Source organism: Pinus tabuliformis, chromosome 7, assembly GCF_031772625.1.
Source record: "Pinus tabuliformis cultivar Carrire ecotype Pingquan chromosome 7, CPIR1, whole genome shotgun sequence".
NCBI lineage: Eukaryota > Viridiplantae > Streptophyta > Pinopsida > Pinales > Pinaceae > Pinus > Pinus tabuliformis.
The window spans coordinates 346,393,115-346,414,152 of record NC_142293.1 but is presented as its reverse complement, the minus strand read 5'-3'; the positions used below and the strand labels follow the sequence as shown (position 1 = coordinate 346,414,152).

Below are 21,038 nucleotides of genomic sequence, written 5' to 3'. Positions count from 1 at the left end.
TGGACCAAGTGATGAACGATGGGAGACCATTCAGCTGGTCATATATGTTGGCTTGACAGTTGAAGGCCCATGTAGCACAGGCTCAGAATCCTCCCAAGGATGAGCGAGCAAGGTTCTATATGTTTGCATACTTACTGGATGCAATCTATGTGTAGCAAAAGTTCCCTGGTATGAACTCGACATGGACACCATGAGAAAATTCCATGCACATTTATTGCAAGTTTCTTTTAGAATGAAATTATCAAGGAGTAATGGCACAACTAAATGATCACTTCATCATCCCATTGTACAAACTTATCTTTGAATAAGATACACCTTGCATGTCACGAGAAGAAATGGAGGCATTCAAAAACATCACAGATTAGTATGCCTCACCAGGTGGCACCTTCATTAGAGTATTTGGCAGAGAAAATCCTCCGCATGTCTTACTAATATATGCCACTGAAAAACTGATCATGTAAGAAGTATCATACCATCTCGCCACAGAGTTTTCAGCAACGCTGCACATGAAGAAGAAAGCACCATGGCCCACTCTTCCTTTGCAGATTGGATTATATGAGATAAAGAACTTGAAAGTCACAAATGTCGAGGCTAAGGAGATAGTGAGATTTGAATTTGGCACTCGAGACTTTAATTCGTATGATCCCCACAATGTTTGCAAGGACCACTGTATGAGAGTTTACTTTGTCTGGATCGGCGGGGCATTTAATTGGCCAAAGGAGGATTCTTGGAGGTACTATTACAATGCATCCAGACTCAATGAGTCGGTCAATTTAGCAAGGACTTCATAGGCTTCTCCACAAACAACAGCAACTCCGGAAGCAACAACAACAAAAGGCAACAATCCCGTGCAGGATAAGGGAAAGAGGAATATTGCTGATAGTCGTGAGGGAGAAAAAAGCTGCAAGATGAAAGAAAATCCTCTTCTCATGAAGGCAACTTTGGAAGTAGAAGCAAAGAGGAAGAAAAGGATGTAGAGAGCAGAGTGAAGGAAGAGAGAAAAGCAGAGGTTGCAGGAAGCATAACTGAAGTTGCAGGAGACAAAGTAGAAGTTGAAGGAATAACATGAGTTGAGGAGGAAAGAACAAAAAGAGAAGTAGAATCAGGAAGGAGAACAAAGGAAATGCGTGATGACATAGGAAACAACACTGATACAAGTTGAAGAGTAGGAATGGATCAACTAGCAACTGAGGAGGAAGGTGAACAGATGCAGGGTTGGGAGCTTGCTCAGCAGATTGAGCAATTGATTGAAGTAGCATATATGGAGATGGGACAAGAGCCACATAATGAAGATGTTGATATGATGCCGAGAGCACCATAGGTCATCCCCCAGTCTCCACCACCTCTAGTAATAGAGCCAATCCTGAGTGAGCAAGGGGGTGTTGTTCTCCTTGATGATGATCCGGTAATGGATGTGTACAATCTATCATTCGACAAGTTCCAAAGGAGGATTGTACAAGCATGGAGAAATAACTTTGCAGATGATCATGCATCACATGCATTCATTAGAGAAAGGGTGATACTCTCGGACACCAAGTGTTAGAAAATGTAACTATGTTTGGTCTTCAATAATGTACTTGAGTCATTATATAATGTACTTGTCAAAAGAATAAAGAAAAGAATTATTATTGTTATTATTATCTTGACTTATTAAAGCATGGGTTTCAAGCTTGGGTCACCATGTTTTAGGTCAAAGTCCCTATTCAAAACTTCTAGGATTTATTCTGAGTCTATAGAGTTATTGTACATTTAAAGAGACCCTTCTTGGGCTTTTGAATCATGGTAAAAGGTTAAGTATTGTGTCAAATATGAATTATGTAACCTCCACGCCATGTTGGCCTAAGGGAAGACCAAGTCGGCTTAAGGACCCTATTCGCACCCACAAGCAGCCTATAAAAGGAAGCACATCGAATTCATTTGTAGCATCATTCTCTCATCAAGTTCAAATTCTCTTTTTGTTGGGCAGATGTGCGAAGCTCTCTTGTAGCCGGGAAAAGGTGCGAAGTCTATTGCCGAGAAGCCAAAGTGAATGCGAGTATAGGGAAGTCTAAGGAGAAAGGAAAATTCGAAATTTCGGTGCCTCTCTTTGTGTTTCGTGTTCTGGATTAGGATAATAAAGTCTCCTAAGTTTTGTTGTTGTCGGAAGCTGCTAGTTCCGTAAGCTGCTACCCTAATTGAAGTTGTTGGAAAGAGGTCGAAATTCTGGGAGGCTGACTTGGTGTGGAGGGAAAGTCATGTTTTAGTCTAGGGTGAAGAGTCTCAAAGAATACTATTAAAAGGAAGAATTATCTTGATTGGGTTTTCCCCTCGAGGGGGGTTTTGCCTTGCATGTTCCTACATCTTGTGTCTATTGTTTTATGTGCTTCTACTTTTGGTAATTTCTTGATGAAAAAAAGAAAGAAGATATAATGAATCATAATAATAAGAAACATCCCAAGTAATTATCAAGAACAATAAAATATTTACCGCCTTTCTGATTTTCCAACAGGGTATCAGAGCTTTCGTGAAGAAGGAAGAAAAAGGCAGTCTCAAGCACTTGATCCATTCATAGATACTATTTCAGGGAAGGAGTCTATTATATTCAAGGAAGATGTCTGGTGCATATCTATGCCACTTTATTCCAGTGTCTTGTTGTTATTGGTTTTCATGGTTTTATTCTTGGTATTTCCTTTTATGTTTTGAGTCTTGGGAATTGGTTGGGAAAGAGGAAAGTTAGTGGAGCTCAGGGACAGTCATGTGGTATCCAACAAGTAATATAAGACTCGGATGAAGCTTGGTGCATGAGTAAGCACAACAGAAGGTAAGATTATGACAGTTGATTAGACTAGCTGGGTCCATCATGGTAAATGGATGATGGCGGTACAAACATAAGAAAGGTAACAAGAAAAGGTAAAGTAAATCGATCTAAGGTTTTGGATGCCTTGGCTAAGTTGGGAACGATTGTTCTCAATGTCGTACATGTTGTCCACAAATAAGGAAGTTCCCTTAGCCTAGACCTTATGTTATCTGGTAATTATTTTATGATCACGATTATACTGATGTTTATATATGTATACATGTATGTATGTATGTCGTTGTTACTTCCTTCTTTATCACGCCCAATCCATCTCTCTGGCTTGAACTGCCTCGCATCCTCCCTCCATACACTCTCCATTCCGTTCGCACCATAAATCAAGCACAACACCACAGACCCTTTTTCCACAGAGGTGCCATTAGGAAAAACCTCATCTTCCACAGCTCGGACGTAGCTGATCGGAAGTGGGGGATAAAGCCTCAGGGTTTCCCACAAAGTAGCTTCTAAATATTTCATGTCCTTCAACTCATTCATATCATAGATCGAATGGCTGTGACTGCATTGATCTGAGTCCATGACCTCAGAGAGTTCCATTAATATCTTATCTTCTACCTCTGGATGCTTGCTTAAAAGCCAGAAGAACCAGCAAAGTGCTCCAAGATAAAGCCTAGAAGCAAAGATTAGCCTGAGGAATAAGTTCTGCAAGGAATTATCAGAACTAAAACACCCTTCATGGACTATATTCTTGAGCTCTTTTGTCTCTGTACGATTCACCATGTTCAGGCATTTCATTAGTTTACAAAGAGGAGGAGGGATGATTAGGTTATAAGCCCATGCTTCACTGACTTCATCAAATGCTTTGCCAAAGGAAGCTGCAGGAGCTCCGTTGTGCTTTCCAAATACCATGAAGGTTGAACTATCAAACACAAAGATATGAAAGACGGCCTGAAGATCTATAACCAGATCCTTCTCGTAGGCCTCTTCCAAAATTGGAAAAAGCATTTCTTGCACCAATTTTTGTGTGAAATTTATTCTGTAATCCCGGAAATCGATGTTGTTCAGTACCATATCAGTGGCTCGCATTTGATATTCATGGGCAAATAACCCATCTCCAAATATATCATAGACAGAGTCAGAGGTAGCCCTGGCAAAATTGCTGAGATTCCACAGCAACGAAGGTGTCATGGTTACTAGAGGCCAATTCAGCGGAACATTTGTGGTCCTATTAAATATGGATAAATATCTGCGAAGAAACATGCATAGGATTAGTAGAGGAAATAGAGTAGCCAAGTCGCCAAAATTGATCTCCATTTCCTAAGGGAAAACTAATTGATCTAGCACTGGCAAAGTAGAAATGTGACTGACATGGAAGAGGCACCTTGCGATCAATTTCATGAGATAATTTTAAATGTTCAGGCAGTGGACAGAGTTTCCGTTCCTTCAATGCTCAGGCAGGTCACATGAGTGAAGTCTCTATAGGACCACCTAAAATCTTGTATTGTTTTCGGTTTTAAATAAAATAAAATTACTGATTTTCGTGGGTTAAATTTAGTGGGTATTTACTCTTATGGGGTATATATTTATATATTTTTTATTTTCTCATTTAAAATACTAACCATTTTAAATCAATTTAATGAGTGAATTAAACATTTTCTCAACACGCTCAACTCACAATTTAATGAGTGAATTAAATATTTCCTCTACCCCTCAACACACGTGGATAAATATAAAACTTTAATATTTCATATATATAAATAATTTGTAACACCAAATTGTGAATTAAATATTTTCTCTCCCCCTCAACACACATGGTTAAATATAAAGTTTTAATATTATATATATATATATATATATATATATATATATATATATATATATAGACACACACACACACATATATATATATAATTAATTTCAGATAAAAGTTAGTGAGCATTTATTGGGTAAAGACATTCAAATTATTGTGGTTGAGTTGATAGGTTTATTTTATTCTAGAGTCTATGCACGTGAGGAAATTGGATAGCTTTAAGATAGATTTATGCTGGTACATAATAGCTAGTACTTTGGCAAAGACATTCAAATTATTGTGGTTGAGTTGATAGGTTTATTTTATTCTAGAGTCTATGCACGTGAAGAAATTGGATAGCTTTAAGATAGATCTACGCTGGTACATAATAGCTAGTACTTTTTATATGTCAAACATTAACGATAAATTGATAAATAATAAATTAAATAATTAATAAATCAGATATATATAATAACCAAATTATTTCTAGAAAAAATAAAATAATATATCAACCCTAGATAATAACTCAATTATTTCTTATACAAATGTCTCAAAACTCTCCACAATTTTATATACAAATGTCTCAAAACCCTCCACAATTTTATAAAATAGAAAGGTTTTTGAAAAATTTATTAATTATTAAAATTTTTGATAAAAAATTAAAAATTTTGATAAAAAATTATAGCTTGCATTAAATTTCTTTTTAACTCATAAGTTTACTTTTCCACTCAGACAACAAAGTTTAACTCATGAAAATCGTAATAATAATACTAAATGAAATTTATCATAATAATAAGAAATTTAAAATATCAAAAACAACTGTTTGGTTCGTTCAAAAGCAACTGTTTGGTTGGTTGGTTCATCCAAAAGCAACAGTTTCATTGAAACTCAAACTAAAATTAAAATTGATTATAAGTAGAATGTCACAGATATTTATTCAGAGTAGGATGGTTGTCATATGATATTTAATTTATTTTACGTTAAGTGTATATATATATATATATATATATGTAATATTTAAAATAAAAATATATAAATAACAAAAATATATTTTACTATTAACAAAGTAAAATATTTTAATATTAATTTTAGAGAAAAATAATATAATTTATATTAAAAAAATTATATATTTATTTTCCCGTCGTAACTTAAGAGTTTAGTGCCTACAGTTTTGGAGTCTAGGTGGTCAGGAGTGACATACCTTAGTCCCACGAGAAATTTATTTTTTTACAGGTTGCAGCATATCTCCAGTTGAGCACAAGGCATGGTTAAGGGTGATCCGATAAAACCTAGAGCATGGTTACGGTTAATCCGATAAAACCCATGATGATATTGGAGGGGGATTTATAGGTACAAGTACATGTATGCAGTTATAATGGTTGACAAAACGATGTATGCGAAGGACATCCTACAAGACTGGCGGTTGCAACGGTTAGCACCCATGCATTCCGGTGGATAGTTGCTATTTTATATGGACACCAACATATTATTTTGTTATGTTTGACCACAAGTAGACTTTGCAGATTGATATCGAGACAAATACTCATTAAGAGGGTGTGTTGGAATATGTAATTCCTACTTGTCTCAATTGTGATTATTTCTATCTAGAGGACTCTGTTCCTAACGATGTTCCTAAATTTGTGCGTGGTTGAGATATTCTCTCAACCAACATATTGTGTGTCCAAGATAGTTTTCCTATCTTGAGACAACAGTTCTTGTATATATGTAATATCATATTTGATTAATGATATATCGATTTTCCTTATAGATTAATGATTAATGATATAACCCAAACTCAGTCAATTTCTGCCTCAGCTTGAACCCCTATTTCCTTGTGCAAATCCTAAGGAATTAGCCGCTATCTTTTAGGATTTTTCCTCCAATTGTGCAATTCCCAAGGTTGATCATCTGATTGCATGCAACACCTATACACTCAAACTAGTTTACAACTACTTGTTACACTACCTTGGAATCTCCACCACAACTGAGGAACTCGAATTCCGACTAGCTATTTTGAGTTGATTGATTAATTAACTAGGTGATCACCGAGTTAGATTGTTGTCCCACTACATAACTGACCTCCAACTAATTCTATCAACAATTAGAACTAGTTTAACTAAATACAACTGAAAATAACTGACCGTGATTGCTACAAATTATCAATCACACATGCTTAACTGAACTCCAAGCCCTCTAACTTGAATTTACTGAGCTAACTGAGTGACAAGAGCTATGTCACAAAAGTTAACTTCCTCTATGTTGTCTGTTGATGTGGAAATTCAAATTTTCTCAATTTGACCAAGGTAAAGTCATATTGAGAATTTCTTGCTACATTTCTCAACAATCCCTCTTAAAAAGAAAGGGATTATCAACCACCCCTATCCTGCACCTGTGGAATTAAAACTTCCCTCTTGAAAATGCCTTTGTCAAGATGTCATCATCTTGTTCCTCTATTAGAATGTATTGTAGCAACATTATACACCTTTACACACAGTCCCATAAATGATGATACTAGATATCTATATGCTTAGATCGATCGTGAAATACCAGATTCTTAAAGAGCTTAATGCAACTCTGATTATCACAATAGATTACAGTTGGATCCATCATCTGACCAAACAATCCCACAAGTACCTTTCTCATCCAAATCACCTCACATGTTGCTTGACTTGTAGCCATGTATTCTGCTTCTGCCGAGCTGATCACCACATATCTTTTCTTCCTGCTGTACCAAGAAATCGTTGTAAACCCAACACTAGAAATTCCACCTGATGTACTCTTATGGTCGGATGGAATCCCTTCCCAATCTGCATCTGTGAAGCCACACAACTTCATTCCCTTTGTCCTTCTATACCATAATCCATATTGGGTAGTGCATTTGTGGTACCATAAAACATGCTTCATTGCCTTCCAATACAATTTGGTCGGTGTTGTAGCGGCTACAACCACCCTCCAAAATTTTTCCTATGCTTCGATTTTGGAGCCTCCATTCATAACCACAACAATCCATCTCACACTGAGCTAGGTATTCATACTTCGACTGAGAATTATCTTTTTATTTTTTCTTGTTTTTGTGCACTTCACTGATTCTTCTAAGTCACAAGCTGATCTTCCAACTTGGTCTCACAACAGTTCTGGGCTTGCCTTCAGAAACTGCACAATCCTTGAGGGCAAGCAACCTTGATGATAGGAAATGTGCATCCTTGATTGCCAGTGAGCATTGAGCTCAAAAAATACGCAGTCATGGGAGGCATCCCAACACTAAGCCTAGAAACTATGTAACTCTCACTAATATCAGAATTGTGCAGTGCATTGAGCCGGAAAGTTGGCCAGTTCCCCAGAATTGCGCAGTTTTTCCTAACAGTGTGCATGGTAGGTTTCCCCAGAAAAAGCAAAAAAAAAGTGAATAGCAAAAATTTATCCCTAAAAAATAGGGATCTATTTTTAGTATCCCGAAGGAGGCCCATACACTATTTTTAGAATCTTCTGCCAACTGTCATTTTTTCCTTGATTTTAGGCATGCACGTCATAAACCCTAATTTGTACAAATCTATTTAATCAATGCTTCTAAAGTTCTTTTGCACACTGAATATTAAAGCTTTAGTGTTCCCTAGGAGATCAAGGAACCTTTTGTGCGATCGTCGTCGCTTTTCTGGGTGAGTTTTGCTTTTGTCATCCTTTGCCACTTTTTCTATCGCTTTTTGTCATTTGACTTGTGTGAGTGATGTTTTACTTGTTTCTCTTCATGGTTGTTGGCATTTTGACTTATTCTAACTTGTAAAAGTGTTGTTTTAAGTTTTAGATTGCCTTTCCCAAGTGTCACATTAGTTTTCATATTTTTGCACCAATGGTCGTCGTTGTGGCGACTCTCCTCATATAATTCATTTTCCTTCCATTTGATTAATTGTTGCACTTGATTGACATGCATTTACTCTCACTTAGTCAGATATGCACTCAGATTCACACTATCTCTTAGATTTTCTTGTTTTCCACACTTCCCTTGTCAGATCTGCATTCCTCTTGGCTGGTTTTCACCTTGACCATATGTCTCTGTGCAATCCCAAGGCTCAAGCCATAAGCTTGGCCTCTGGAATTGCGTAGTGCACAGTCCAAGCTGGCTCCAACTATGCATTGCACAGTTCTAGGAGCCAGTCTGTCTTCTTGGCCACTCAGACTGTGCAATGCACAGTCTCTCTCAGGCGTCTGCTCAGGCTGAACTGCGCATTACGCAGTTTAAGCCACAAGCTTCTACCTTGGATCCTGTGATTGCGTAGTGCGCAGTTCCCACAGGAAACCAGTCCATTTTGCCATAAAAAATTGCATAATACTCCCCATTTGATGCCCAATTTGCTGCTTGAACTTTGCTTGTAAGTTTATTTGCTTAAGACTGACATTTTCTTGCCATAAGTGTCCTTTCTGTCCCACATGTACAACAATTGTTGAACACCTCTCCAACAGTCACTCTTACCATGACATCTAAGAGAGTTGCATTAAAGGAAACCACTGAGAACAGTACTAGGGAAGCAGTTGAGCAAACATCAATTGATTTTCCAGTGTATGCAAATACTCAATTGTTTATAGATAAGGGATCATCACTGGCATGGTAGCAAATTAAATATGCTTTTGAAAAGGACTTTGAGGCAAACTTAGAGGACTTATAGGTTTATCTCAACATTCGACAGTCAGGGCTATACAAGGTTTCATGCAGGTATCGAACATTCCCATGTGCAGATGTTATCAGTTGGATTGTCTAACAAATTGATGAGAAGACCATGACGTTGAGCAGTGCCAGCAAATATAAGCTCACCACCTTTTGGGCATGAGACTTTTAGCAAATGTATCACTTGCATGAGGCTACAGAGCACATGGACTCACTCTTCTATGCCACCCACATCCATGTGAACACAAGAGATATTGTCAAAGGTTAGGTGAAAGAGACATCGAAGTTTCGATAGACACCCAAAAGACAAACTCCCTTAGGCAGGCTTACCAGCAATTGGTTATCTTTGCTTGCAGAATAAATGGTCAAGAGAGCAGTATTATTGGACCAAGTGATGAACGATTGGAGACCATTCAACTGGTCATATATGTTGGCTCGACAGTTGAAGGCCCATGTAGCACAGGCTCAGAATCCTCCCAAGGATGAGCAAGTAAGGTTCTATATGTCTGCATACTTTTGGATGCAATCGGTGTGCAACAAAAGTTCCCTGGTATGAACTCGACATGACACCATGAGAAACTTCTGTGCATATTTACTGCAAGTTGCTTTCAGAATGCAGTTATCAAGGAGTAATGGCACGACTAACTGATCACTTCATCATCCCACTATACAAACTTATCTTTGAATAAGATACACCTTGCATGTCATGAGAAGCAATGGAGGCATTCACAAACATCGCAGATTGGTATGCCTCACCAGGTGGCACCTTCATTAGAGTATTTGGCAGAGAAAATCTTCCGCATGTCTTGCCAAGGTATGACACTGAAAAACTAATCATGTAAGAAGTATCATACCATCTCGCCACAGAGTTTTCAGCAACGCTGCACATGAAGAAGAAAGAACCATGGCCCACTCTTCCTTTGCAGATTGGATTATATGAGATAAAGAACTTGAAAGTCACAAATGTCGAGGCTAAGGAGATAGTGAGATTTGAATTTGGCACTCGAGACTTTAATTCGTATGATCCGCACAATATTTGCAAGGACAACTATATGAGAGTTTACTTTGGGTGGATCAGAGGGGCATTTAATTGGCCAAAGGAGGATCCTTGGAGGTACTATTACAATGAATCCAGACTCAATGAGTCAGTCAATTTAGCAGGGACTTCACAGGCTTCTCCACAACAACAGCAACTCCGGAAGCAACAACAACAAAAGGCAACAATACCATGCAGGAAAAGGGAAAGAGGAATATTGTAGATAGTCGAGAGGGAGAAAAAAGCTGCAAGATGAAAGAAAATCCTCTTCTCATGAAGGCAACTTTGGAAGCAAAAGCAAAGAGGAAGAAAATGATGTAGAGAGCAGAGTGGAGGAAGAGAGAAAAGCAGAGGTTGCAGGAAGCATAACTGAAGTTGCAGGAGACAAAGTAGAAGTTGAAGGAATAACATGAGTTGAGGAGGAAATAACAAAAAGTGAAGCAGAAGCAGGAAGGAGAACAAAGGAAATGCATGATGACATAGGAAACAACACCGATACAAGTTGAAGAGTAGGAATGGATCAACTAGCGACTAAGGAGGAAGGTGAACAGATGCAGAGTCGGGAGCTTGCTCAGCAGATTGAGCAATTGATTGAATTAGCATATATGGAGATGGGACAAGAGCCACATAATGAAGATGTTGATATGATGCCGAGAGCACCATAGGTCATCCCCCAGTCTCCACCACCTCTAGTAATAGAGCCAATCTTGAGCGAGCAAGGGGGTGTTGTTCTCCTTGATGATGATTCGGTAATGGATGTGTACAATCTATCATTCAACAAGTTCCGAAGGAGGATTGTACAAGCATGGAGAAATAACTTTCCAAATGATCATGCATCACATGCATTCATTAGAGAAAAGGTGATACTCTTGGACACCAAGTGTCGGAAAATGTAATTATGTTTGGTCTTCAATAATGTACTTGAGTCATTATGTAATGTACTTGTCAAAAGAATAAAGAAAAGAATTATTATTATTATATTGACTTATTAAAGCATGGGTTTCAAGCTTGGGTCACCATGTTTTAGGTCAAATTCCCCATTCAGGACTTCTAGGATTTATTCTGAGTCTATAGATTTATTGTACATTTAAAGAGACCCTTCTTGGGATTTTGAATCATGTAAAAAGGTTAAGTATTGTGTCAAATATGAATTATGTAACCTCCACACCATGTTGGCCTCAGGGAAGACCAAGTCGACCTAAGGACCCTATTCAAACCCACAAGTAGCCTATAAAAGGAAGCACATCAAATTCATTTGGAGCATCATTCTCTCATCAAGTTCGAATTCTCTTGTTGTTGGGAAGAAGTGTGAAGTTCTCTTGTAGCTGGGAAAAGGTGCGAAGTCTGTTGCCGAGAAGTCGAAGTGAATGCGAGTATAGGGAAGTCTGAGGAGAAAGGAAAATTCGAAATTTCAATGCCTCTCACTCTACGTTTTGTGTTCTAGATTAGGATAATAAAGTCTCCTAAGTTTTGTTGTTGCCGGAAGCTGCTAGTTGCCGTAAGCTGCTACCCTAATTGAAGTTGCTGGAAAGAGGTCAAAATTCTGGGAGGCTGACTTGGTGTGGAGGGAAGGTCTTGTTTTAGTCTAGGGTGAAGAGTCTCAAAGAATACTATTAAAAGGAAGAATTATCTTGATTGGGTTTTCCCCTCGAGGGGGGTTTTGCCCTTCATGTTGCTACATCTTGTGTCTATTGTTTTATGTGCTTCTGCTTTTGGTAATTTCTTGATGAAAAAAAGAAAGAAGATATAATGAACCATAATAATAAGAAACATCCCAAGTAATTATCAAGAACAATAAAATATTTACTGCCTTTTTTATTTTCCAGCAGGGTATCAAAGCTTTTGTGAAGAAGGAAGAAAAAGGTAGTCTCAAGCACTTGATCCATTCCTTGATACTATCTCAGGGAAGGAGTCTATTATATTCAAGGAAGATGTCTGGTGCATATCTATGCCACTTTATTCCAGTGTCGTGTTGTTATTGGTTTTCATGGTTTTCTTCTTGGTATTTCCTTTTATGTTTTGAGTCTTGCGAATTGGTTGGGAAAGAGGAAATTTAGTGGAGCTCGAGGAGAGTCGTGTGGTACCCAACAAGTAATATAAGACTTAGATGAAGCTCGGTGCATGAGTAAGTGCAACGGAAGGTAAGATTATGACAGTTGATTGGATTAGTTGGGTCCATCATGGTAAATGGACGGTGGCGGTGCAGACATAAGAAAGGTAAAGTAAATGGATCTGAGGTGTTGGATGCCTTGGCTAAGTTGGCAACGATTGTTCTCAATGTTGTACATGTTGCGCACAAATAAGGAAGTTCTCTTAACCTAGACCTTATGTTATCTGGTAATTATTTTATGATCACAATTATGCTGATGTTTATATATGTATACATGTATGTATGTATGTCGTTGTTTGAAATGATGATGATTGTTTTATGCTAATGATTATATATGTATGTATGTATGTATCTATGTTACTGTCTGACAGGGTCATCAAGGATCGTTCTTGTGGAGGAATGATTTCTTACGTAGGTGAATGGCATGAAGAAATTATTGGTTCATGAGGAATCAAGTGGGAAGAGTAGTCATGACAAATATACGAGGTCAGTATAATGTGGATATGAATTGATATTTTATTATGCCTATGATTGTGGCAGGTAATGTGGAAGGATACAATAGCGACATGAAAGCAATGTGGTCTGTGGCATGTTGGGACAAGCATGTATACGACATTGGAAGCAAGGTTTCATGGTAGAGACAGTGTGCTTATGGATGTGAGGTACTATTGTTGTATATGTTGTACATGTTGCATCTATGATATTGTGAGCATGCAGTGTTTTGTATACATAGTGTGTGTACATGTTGTTTATGCAATGTTATGTACAAGATGGTACAAATAATGTTGTGCAAATATTTCATATGCAGTGCTATGCACATGATGGATATGCGGTGTTGTGTGCATATGGTGTTGTGAACATGTCCGATATGCAATGTTGTGTATAGATGATGCTACACACATGTTGGATATGCAGTGCTATGTACATATTGTGTTCTATGCATGTTGTACATATGGTGTTGTGTGCATGATTGTACAAGTGGTGTTGTGAGCATGTGGTTTTGTGTACATGTTGTACATGTGGTGCTGTGTGCATGTGGTGTTGTGTACATGTCATGCATGTGGTGTTGTGTACATGTGGTGTCGCGTACATGTTGTGCGTGTGGTATGTACATGTTATACATTGGTGCAGTGTATATGTGGTGTTGTGTACACGTTGTGTAGGTGGTGCCATGTACATGTGATGTTTTGCACACATTTTGCAGGTGGTTGCAATGTGCAAGTGGTACTGTGTACATATGGTACTGATGTAGATGCATGTATTGCATGGTGTTGTATGACATGTGTGGTTGTATGTGTGTGATGCACACTATGTGCATCTACACATGGTTGAGGAGAAGTCACTGGGCATTTGTCAGGTGTGCAAATCAATCTGGAGTGCATACGTAATAAAGACAAAGGTAGAAGCTAAGGATTGATGAAAGGATAAGTATCAACATTTTATTTCAGTTTTATCATGCATGTGATTTATGATTATGGTATATGATGATTATATGTGATATATGATTCTGGTTATGATGGTTACATGTGATTTATGATTTGATGATTATGTTTTGAACTAACCTGACGTGATATTTTTATACATGTTGATTTGGTCAAATATGCTAGTTTGACTTGTTGTGACAGGAAGCAAACAAGATTACAAGTGTACCTTATTGACGAACTGCTAATGAGGTATCATTTGAGGTTATTTCAATTTATTTGAATCTAATGGAAGTTATGTGTTTGGAATAGGAATGCATGAACATGCCCAGTTGGGTGGTTGAAATTGACTGCAAGAATCGACAACAACAACGAAAGAAATTGGAACATTCAACAATAAGCTCACAGAGTACTTCAAGAGTAGGGCCATTGTGGGACACTGGTACCCAATAGTGTCCATTGATTTCCATGAGCATGCTATGATTGGTATGATGGTTGAGGTAGGTATATGCCTTGGTTGTTTTATCTTCTGATGCGAGGAAGCCTTTCCAAGGGGTCAATTGCCAGGGATAGGGGATTCTGGGGAACTTGGAAGGTGAGTGACTGCACAGAAGGGGGTGACTAGATTTCCCGAGGGACTGTGTAGCAGAGAAGGGAAGGTTGCTGATATATTGGTTTTGGTCTTTAGCATTGCCAAATGGAATCATATGCACATTGGGAGTGCACCCTGGAACAATGAGTTGGTAAGTGTTCACTGAGAGGATAAGTGGTGAAGGCTTGTAGCACTGGACATTGGATGCAACTTTGAATGTGACAATGGATTTTGGGCTTCCTAGGAAGGAGGTGAATCTTGGTATTAATTTGAGGCTGGAGGTGTGATCCTCTATATTCCCTTGTTGATTGATACGAGCTTCGTATCCTTTTATTTGTTGGTATAGTAAATGTGCATATGTGGTTATTGTAAATACCGTAATGAGTTGTGTTATAAAGCTTCAGTATGCGGTATGGTTATTATATTGTCATGTTGTCATGATGTTTTGCTTTTGAGTAGATCTTTCATTATAAATACTGCAATGAGCTAAGTTATAAAGCTCCATGGGCAGTATGTTTGATTTTCAGTGGTCTTGCTAAGGTCATGGTGTGGTTTAACACCGAGGACAATGTTCCCTAAGGGGGAGGGTTCTGTAACAGCCCTGGTGAAAAGTTCATGTAACAAAAGTAAATAAAGTGAAAATAAGACCACGGGTAAGGGACACGTATTCATGGAAAATTTTAGGGGCTAATATTCGTAGGTGGGCTAATTTTCCATGATTTTTCCAAAAAAAATATTGCCAATTTCCATTTTTTATAAAAATGATTTGCTAAAATTCTAAAATTATTTTACCTTAAAAATCGCCAAAATTATATAGAGAGTATATATAAAATCATTATAAATTTGAATAATTTTAGAAATACATCAATAAACATTTTATAGTTTGCATATTAGGGACTAATGAGATTCACCAATGTTTTTAAACTTCAAGATAATTTTCCATCCTTAAAATTTTCCCTGCATGTATTCCACGTTGAATGTTGGGCAAAGATATCCTAGTGGGCATCACTGGATGTGTGTTTTGGATAAGGAAAATTGGCAAAGGCATTAAAAGACAAAAAGGCATTTTTGACACATTTATTTATGAAAATAAAGGAAATTAGGATTAAAGGAAGGCGAAAGGTCACAAGTTGCATGTGAGGAGGAAAATGAAGGAAAATAATGGAAAATGAAGAAATTAGAGGCCTCATTCATAAAAGGGCTTATAAGGATCAGTGGGAAGGTCTTGACAGTGTAAAAGCTTTTTTCAAGTTCAAGTTTGGGGCTCTCTCATTATTCTTTCTCTCTTTCTCAATCTCTTGGTCACTTAGATTTTCTTGGAGCACGCTAGTTTGGAGAAAAGGAAAGGGAAGGCAAGGAAAGGAAAGAGAAGGAATGGAAAGGAAAGGGAAAGCAAGCAAGGAACAATAAAGGAAACTAGGATCAGACAACTTCAGCGGGAATACTTGCAGGCAACCTTTTTCATGTGTGATTTCCTAGCTGGTTTGAACATGCATGGATTTGCATGTTGGTTTATGGTTCTCTTACTGTCAGTGGCATGGTTTTGCCGGGTTATGACAGTGGTTTTCAACCTAGCCTAGTCTAGCCTTTTTTATGGATGCCATGCTATGTTGGGATGTTTATTTCAGTTTTCGAGCTTTGGTTTTCAGGATGGATTTTGGAATCCAGGGTAGAGGTGGTCTCAAGTTCCATTCCCAAAGGCCTAAGAATCCCTTGACCAGTTTTGGCGGGATACACGGTAAAGCCTGAGGGAGAAGTCTCGGTTTATGGCCTAGTGATCCGAGTTTGGACTGTGGTAAAGCCTGAGAGACTAGTCTGGGTTTAGGGCCTAGTGATTTGGTTTGGATTACGATAAAGCCTGAGAGACAAGGAGATGGAAAATTCCTCAAGGATAGTGATGGATTTCAGATGGAATTCCAAGTTTTATCCTGTTGTGATCCAAGCACCGGTTTTGGTGTGATCACGATTTGGTGAGGGTGGAGGTGGTTTAGCCTTTGGATGCCCTTTGCTGTTCTTGAATTGGTTTTATATGAGATCCCACATTCATACTTGGAATATGGCACGAGGGTGACTGACTGAAAGAGGGATCTGGTTCAGCCATGTCTATGGTTAGGTGGTACGTGGAAGTCTTGAACTTGGTCAGATTTTCCTATGATTAATAAAAGCTAAGTTCTCTTACTTTTGCACTAATCTATATGTGGATTTAATGGTTGTCATATCTTTGATATTTATATGATTTTATGCTGGTTATATGCATAGTTGAATGATTGGTTCATGTCATGGTTATTTCATATATTTATTTGTAACTATTTTATGTATGGATGTAAGACTTAATTGATGATGTAGTAGTTCAATGAAGAAGGAGGTGATCCTTCTGGTTATGTTTCATAAGTTGTTTCAGTCATTTATGCTCTATCTTGTATCCTAGACCTGGAGGTTGCATTCATGCCAAGTGTTTGACATAATGTCAGTGTCGGTTGGGGATGCTCAGGCCTAGTCCCGAGGATGATTTTTTATTGATCAACATGGTTATCACGTTTTTAATGATTTCTGAAAGTTACAACAAGTTCTGGGCAGATGCAAGGATTCTGGGCTAGAAAACTGGCTCAAATCCGAGGGTCGCTGGCACAGAACTGACAATTATGGACCACAGTCACTGGCAGGTAAGCCTGTGAGAGCGACTTTAGGTTATTGGTTGCTACCTTGCCCATAGCATGAGAACAATTATGGCCTAAAAGCTGTAGAATAGAAGTGGGACCTAGGGACATGTTGTCTGAGTGGATGACTTGTCTCTTAAGGGGTCGGTTGATGATGTTGGACGACTAACTGTATGTGATGTTTCGTCAGTTCCACTTCCTTAAGGTTACATAGGAGGTCGAATTCGATTTTAGTAGCATCTCTCCTCATGTTTACCCTGATTGGCATGATTACTTTGGGTAGACCTGGGAGGGGGTGTTACCACCTGATAGCCTACTAGTGGTTAATTTTGACCACATCAACTCTTAGCTAGAGTTACAATATAGACTCTTCTAGAGTCTTTTACATCATAATCGCATGGCTAGCCCCTTTTCCATGAATAATGGGGGTTGACGCGACATCCTCCCGAACTATAGGTGTGAAAACAAGAAGGTCAACTTTTTTTTGCATACGGACTCTAATTGACGCGCTTCTTGCACAATTAGAAATATCTATGCGTGTAGAATAACATGAAATGGTGCTATGATAAAGCGACAAAGTTTTACCCCCAAAAAACGTCGTTTGATGCCTCAAAATTCCCCTAAAAAGTTTCAGACCTCATTTTTCCAAACTAAGTCTCGCTGGTAAAAACGGTCCCATGAGTTGGTTCCTTCAATTTTTCCACTCCAAATGCATCGAGATGAATGACAAACAATATAATGATCCAATCCAGATCATTGCATGTTCTAAACCACAAACAAATTTAATCACTATTTTTTCATTGGAACTTAGAAAAACCCCTCTTGCTCCCACCTCCCCCAAAATTATCAATAATATTTTTATTCAATTAAAAATCTAAATTATTTTTAATTTTAAAAAATTATTATTTTTAAGTGTTTGAAAAGCTTTATGCTTCTTTTATTAATATAAATTTAAAAGAAAATAAAATAGGAACTAAAAATAGACATTACATAAAATAACAACGTAAATAAATTACAAACCATCCATTGATTTAATGGAAAGCGAGTGTGGCTAACTACATCGAGATTACAAATTGACTTTTTGAACAGGCATTTAATAATGCCATTCACTCTATCAACTATGGGAATAAATAGTTGTATGTATTTGTATTTTGATCTACTTGCCAAGTTCCCTTCTTCATAAGCCAATTTACAGTTAATAGAAACAAACAAGATGAGCTGCGAGGCAGCAAGTCCCTGCATTAAGTTGAGCCTGAGAATGCACTTGTAGCTGCATTGAGTGGGCAAGTCAGGAAAACCGTACTGCATTAAGTTGAGCCTGATAATGCACCTGTAGCTACATTGAGTGGGAAAGTCAAGAAAACTGTACTAGATGCTGAGAAGAAGCTAGAGCAAGAGAACGCTGTCCATATGCTCTTGTTAGTTGCAATGTTTAGCAAGCTTGTTTAGTGGTTTATTATATTGCATACTACCTGCCATATGCTCTTGTTAGTTGCAGTGTTTAGCAAGCTTGTTCAGCGGTTTATTATACTGCATACTACGGTTAAAGTATTTCAACTTGTACAGTTAATTCAATCACATTTAATAGCTTGATTTTTGGCTAGCAGCTCTTCACGAATAGAAATTAATGGGTTATTACTACGCTCTTGATAGTAGACAGTGCGTCCATGCTTTTACTTAATGCGTAATCATGGTAAGACAAGAGTGGTTCCAAATTCTTATTAGATCAATAAAGTAGATGAGCTTGTCCCTTTCACCCTTTTCAAGTAAGTTAAGGGTTTAAACCTTCTAAATTATTGAAGGATTGTTTCACAGATTTTATTACATTAGCTATATATCATATATACACAAAACTGAGAGGTAAAGCATTATACTATGTTTGGCTTGTTGATCCATGTATCAGTTTCTTTAGAATAAGAGAAAGTAGTTGTGTAAAATTATAGAAATGGTCTCGTGTTCTTCATGCTATTTGCATATTACCAAAAATGAGAGTTCAGTTGTGGATTGGGTGCTTTGGTTTTACTGAATATTGGAATCAGTGATTGGTAGAAATTTTCAAATATATATGTCAACAAATTTGAAAAGATAAAGCATTATACGATATTTGAAACATATGAATATGTTGATATTTGAAACTAGTACAAAGAGGCCGATTGTATTCTGAAGAGACTTTCGATTTGCCTTTGACTTTTTGTATATATTAATTGAGCATTTAATGTCTGTAATAGCTTTAGAATATAATTACATCAGTGCAATGGTACGTAGGAGGTAAATTAGAGGAAATTTTGCAGGAGAATTTGAAAATAAAGTGAACCTTTATTTTTTATTTATTCCATGTCCCAGATTCCCAGTACAACTATTGCTTTTTGACTGAAAACAAGGAGTAGTGTTTACGCATATGCAGAGGTAGTTCATTTAATTTCAAACCAACACCACTAGGAACATTTCATGCTGCAGCCTTACATGCATACACATAGAAATTTCGGAATGTGAACCCTGACCACGTGAAGCTTCACAAGTTTTTGCCAGTAAAGTCACCACCTGTCACTCTGTCGACGCACCACCACAATGAGAAAATAATGAGACAAGTGACAAGTGGAACTCATAAATAAAACGTGTAGTCCATGCAGGTTCGTTTTTAAATTCGTAACTAGCTTTTACTGGTTGTATTCACTTTTGAAGCTGGAATCATTTATCGAAGGAAAGAAGGGTAAAGTTTGACCTATTTGTTTTGAGAAAAGAAACCAGCAGCCGGTTGTGGCATCGTTTTCACAGCCCTCTTGCATTCAATACTGCCAGAAGACAGACTACTCAGATATATTGTATTGGCTTGCTTCAACACTATTAGCTTTCACAGATCAGTTTTGTGGGTGTTTTGTCTGCTTGTTTTTACCTCAGAATTCAGTGGGTAAGCGCCTGAGAAGCGGACGGATATTGGTTCCCTTGCCCAAAAGGCCGAGAAGGACTGGGAAGAGGGTGGTGGAAGGAAATCAAGATGCCCCTTCTATGAAAGAATCGTGCCGCATCTGTTTTGAAGTGAAATACCCATCTGAATTTTTTGATAGAATGGATTGTTCGCACAGGTTTTGTTCTTCTTGCATGGCCCTGCATATCCGTGGTAAATTGCAAGAAAATTCACTGCCCATTCATTGCCCAGAACCCAGTTGCAGTGAGAATCTGATTCCTCAAATATGTGAAGCGATCCTTTCGAAGCTTACCATTGAGAAGTGGAAATTGGCATTGACGGATGTGGAGAATCCCATTTCTCAGAGGTCCTGTTGCCCTTTTGAGGATTGCTCGGCACCCTTGTTGAAGGATGTGCCTGAAGCAGGAAGCTCAACTGCGGCAGCTGCTGTGGTTATTAAAAAGTCAGAATGCCCTCATTGCGCAAGGTTAATTTGCGTTCAGTGCGGTGTGCCATGGCATGAGGGTTTGGATTGCACTGAAATAAAGAAGGTGTCGCCTCGCGAGGAAGAGAAAGGTGACATGGCACTCTTCAAGCTAGCCAAAGAGAAAGACTGGCAACAGTGTCCAAGATGCAAACATATTGTTGAAAAAACGTCTGGATGCCGTCATATTATGTGCAGGTCAGTAAACTGGTAACTGCATACCTGTTCAATTAATAGAATTGCTTTCTGGTTGGGATGTTGTAGCTTTTATCTTGAAAATACAATAGTTTCCTGTTGAAAAGAAAAAATGATGGTCCTCATTCTTATTCTACCTCTCCTATTGTTTGTTGATAAGAATTTCTAGTTCCAATCTGGAAAAGATTGCTAACCTGAGTTGTAGGTTATGAATTTTTACTTCACTGTGTAGATGGATACATAAGTTATTCCAGGTGAATTAATACCCTGCTTATGAATTATCTGTTTTAGTAAAGCTACTTCCTGAATTATATCTAACATAAGAGAATCTGATATTTGAACATCAATTTTATGATTTCTTTTCCCGATTTTAGCAAAGTGGTCATTGCCAATGCCCC

At 37.9% G+C, this 21,038-nt stretch overlaps 2 protein-coding genes across 2 annotated transcripts; one reads left to right on the top strand and one right to left on the bottom strand.

Moving 5' to 3' along the window:
• Nucleotides 1-3,013: 3,013 nt before the first annotated feature.
• LOC149247368 (cytochrome P450 86B1-like) lies at nucleotides 3,014-3,979 on the bottom strand. The gene has a single exon (XM_089444038.1). The coding sequence runs from the start codon at nucleotides 3,977-3,979 to the stop codon at nucleotides 3,014-3,016; it is 966 nt and encodes a 321-aa protein (XP_089300164.1).
• Nucleotides 3,980-4,159: 180 nt separating this feature from the next.
• On the top strand, nucleotides 4,160-20,762 carry LOC149247367 (E3 ubiquitin-protein ligase RSL1-like). The gene is made up of 3 exons (XM_089444035.1): nucleotides 4,160-4,245; nucleotides 16,977-17,062; nucleotides 19,914-20,762. The coding sequence occupies exons 1-3, from the start codon at nucleotides 4,160-4,162 to the stop codon at nucleotides 20,657-20,659; spliced, it is 918 nt and encodes a 305-aa protein (XP_089300161.1). The 3' UTR covers nucleotides 20,660-20,762.
• The last annotated feature ends 276 nt before the right edge of the window (nucleotides 20,763-21,038 follow it).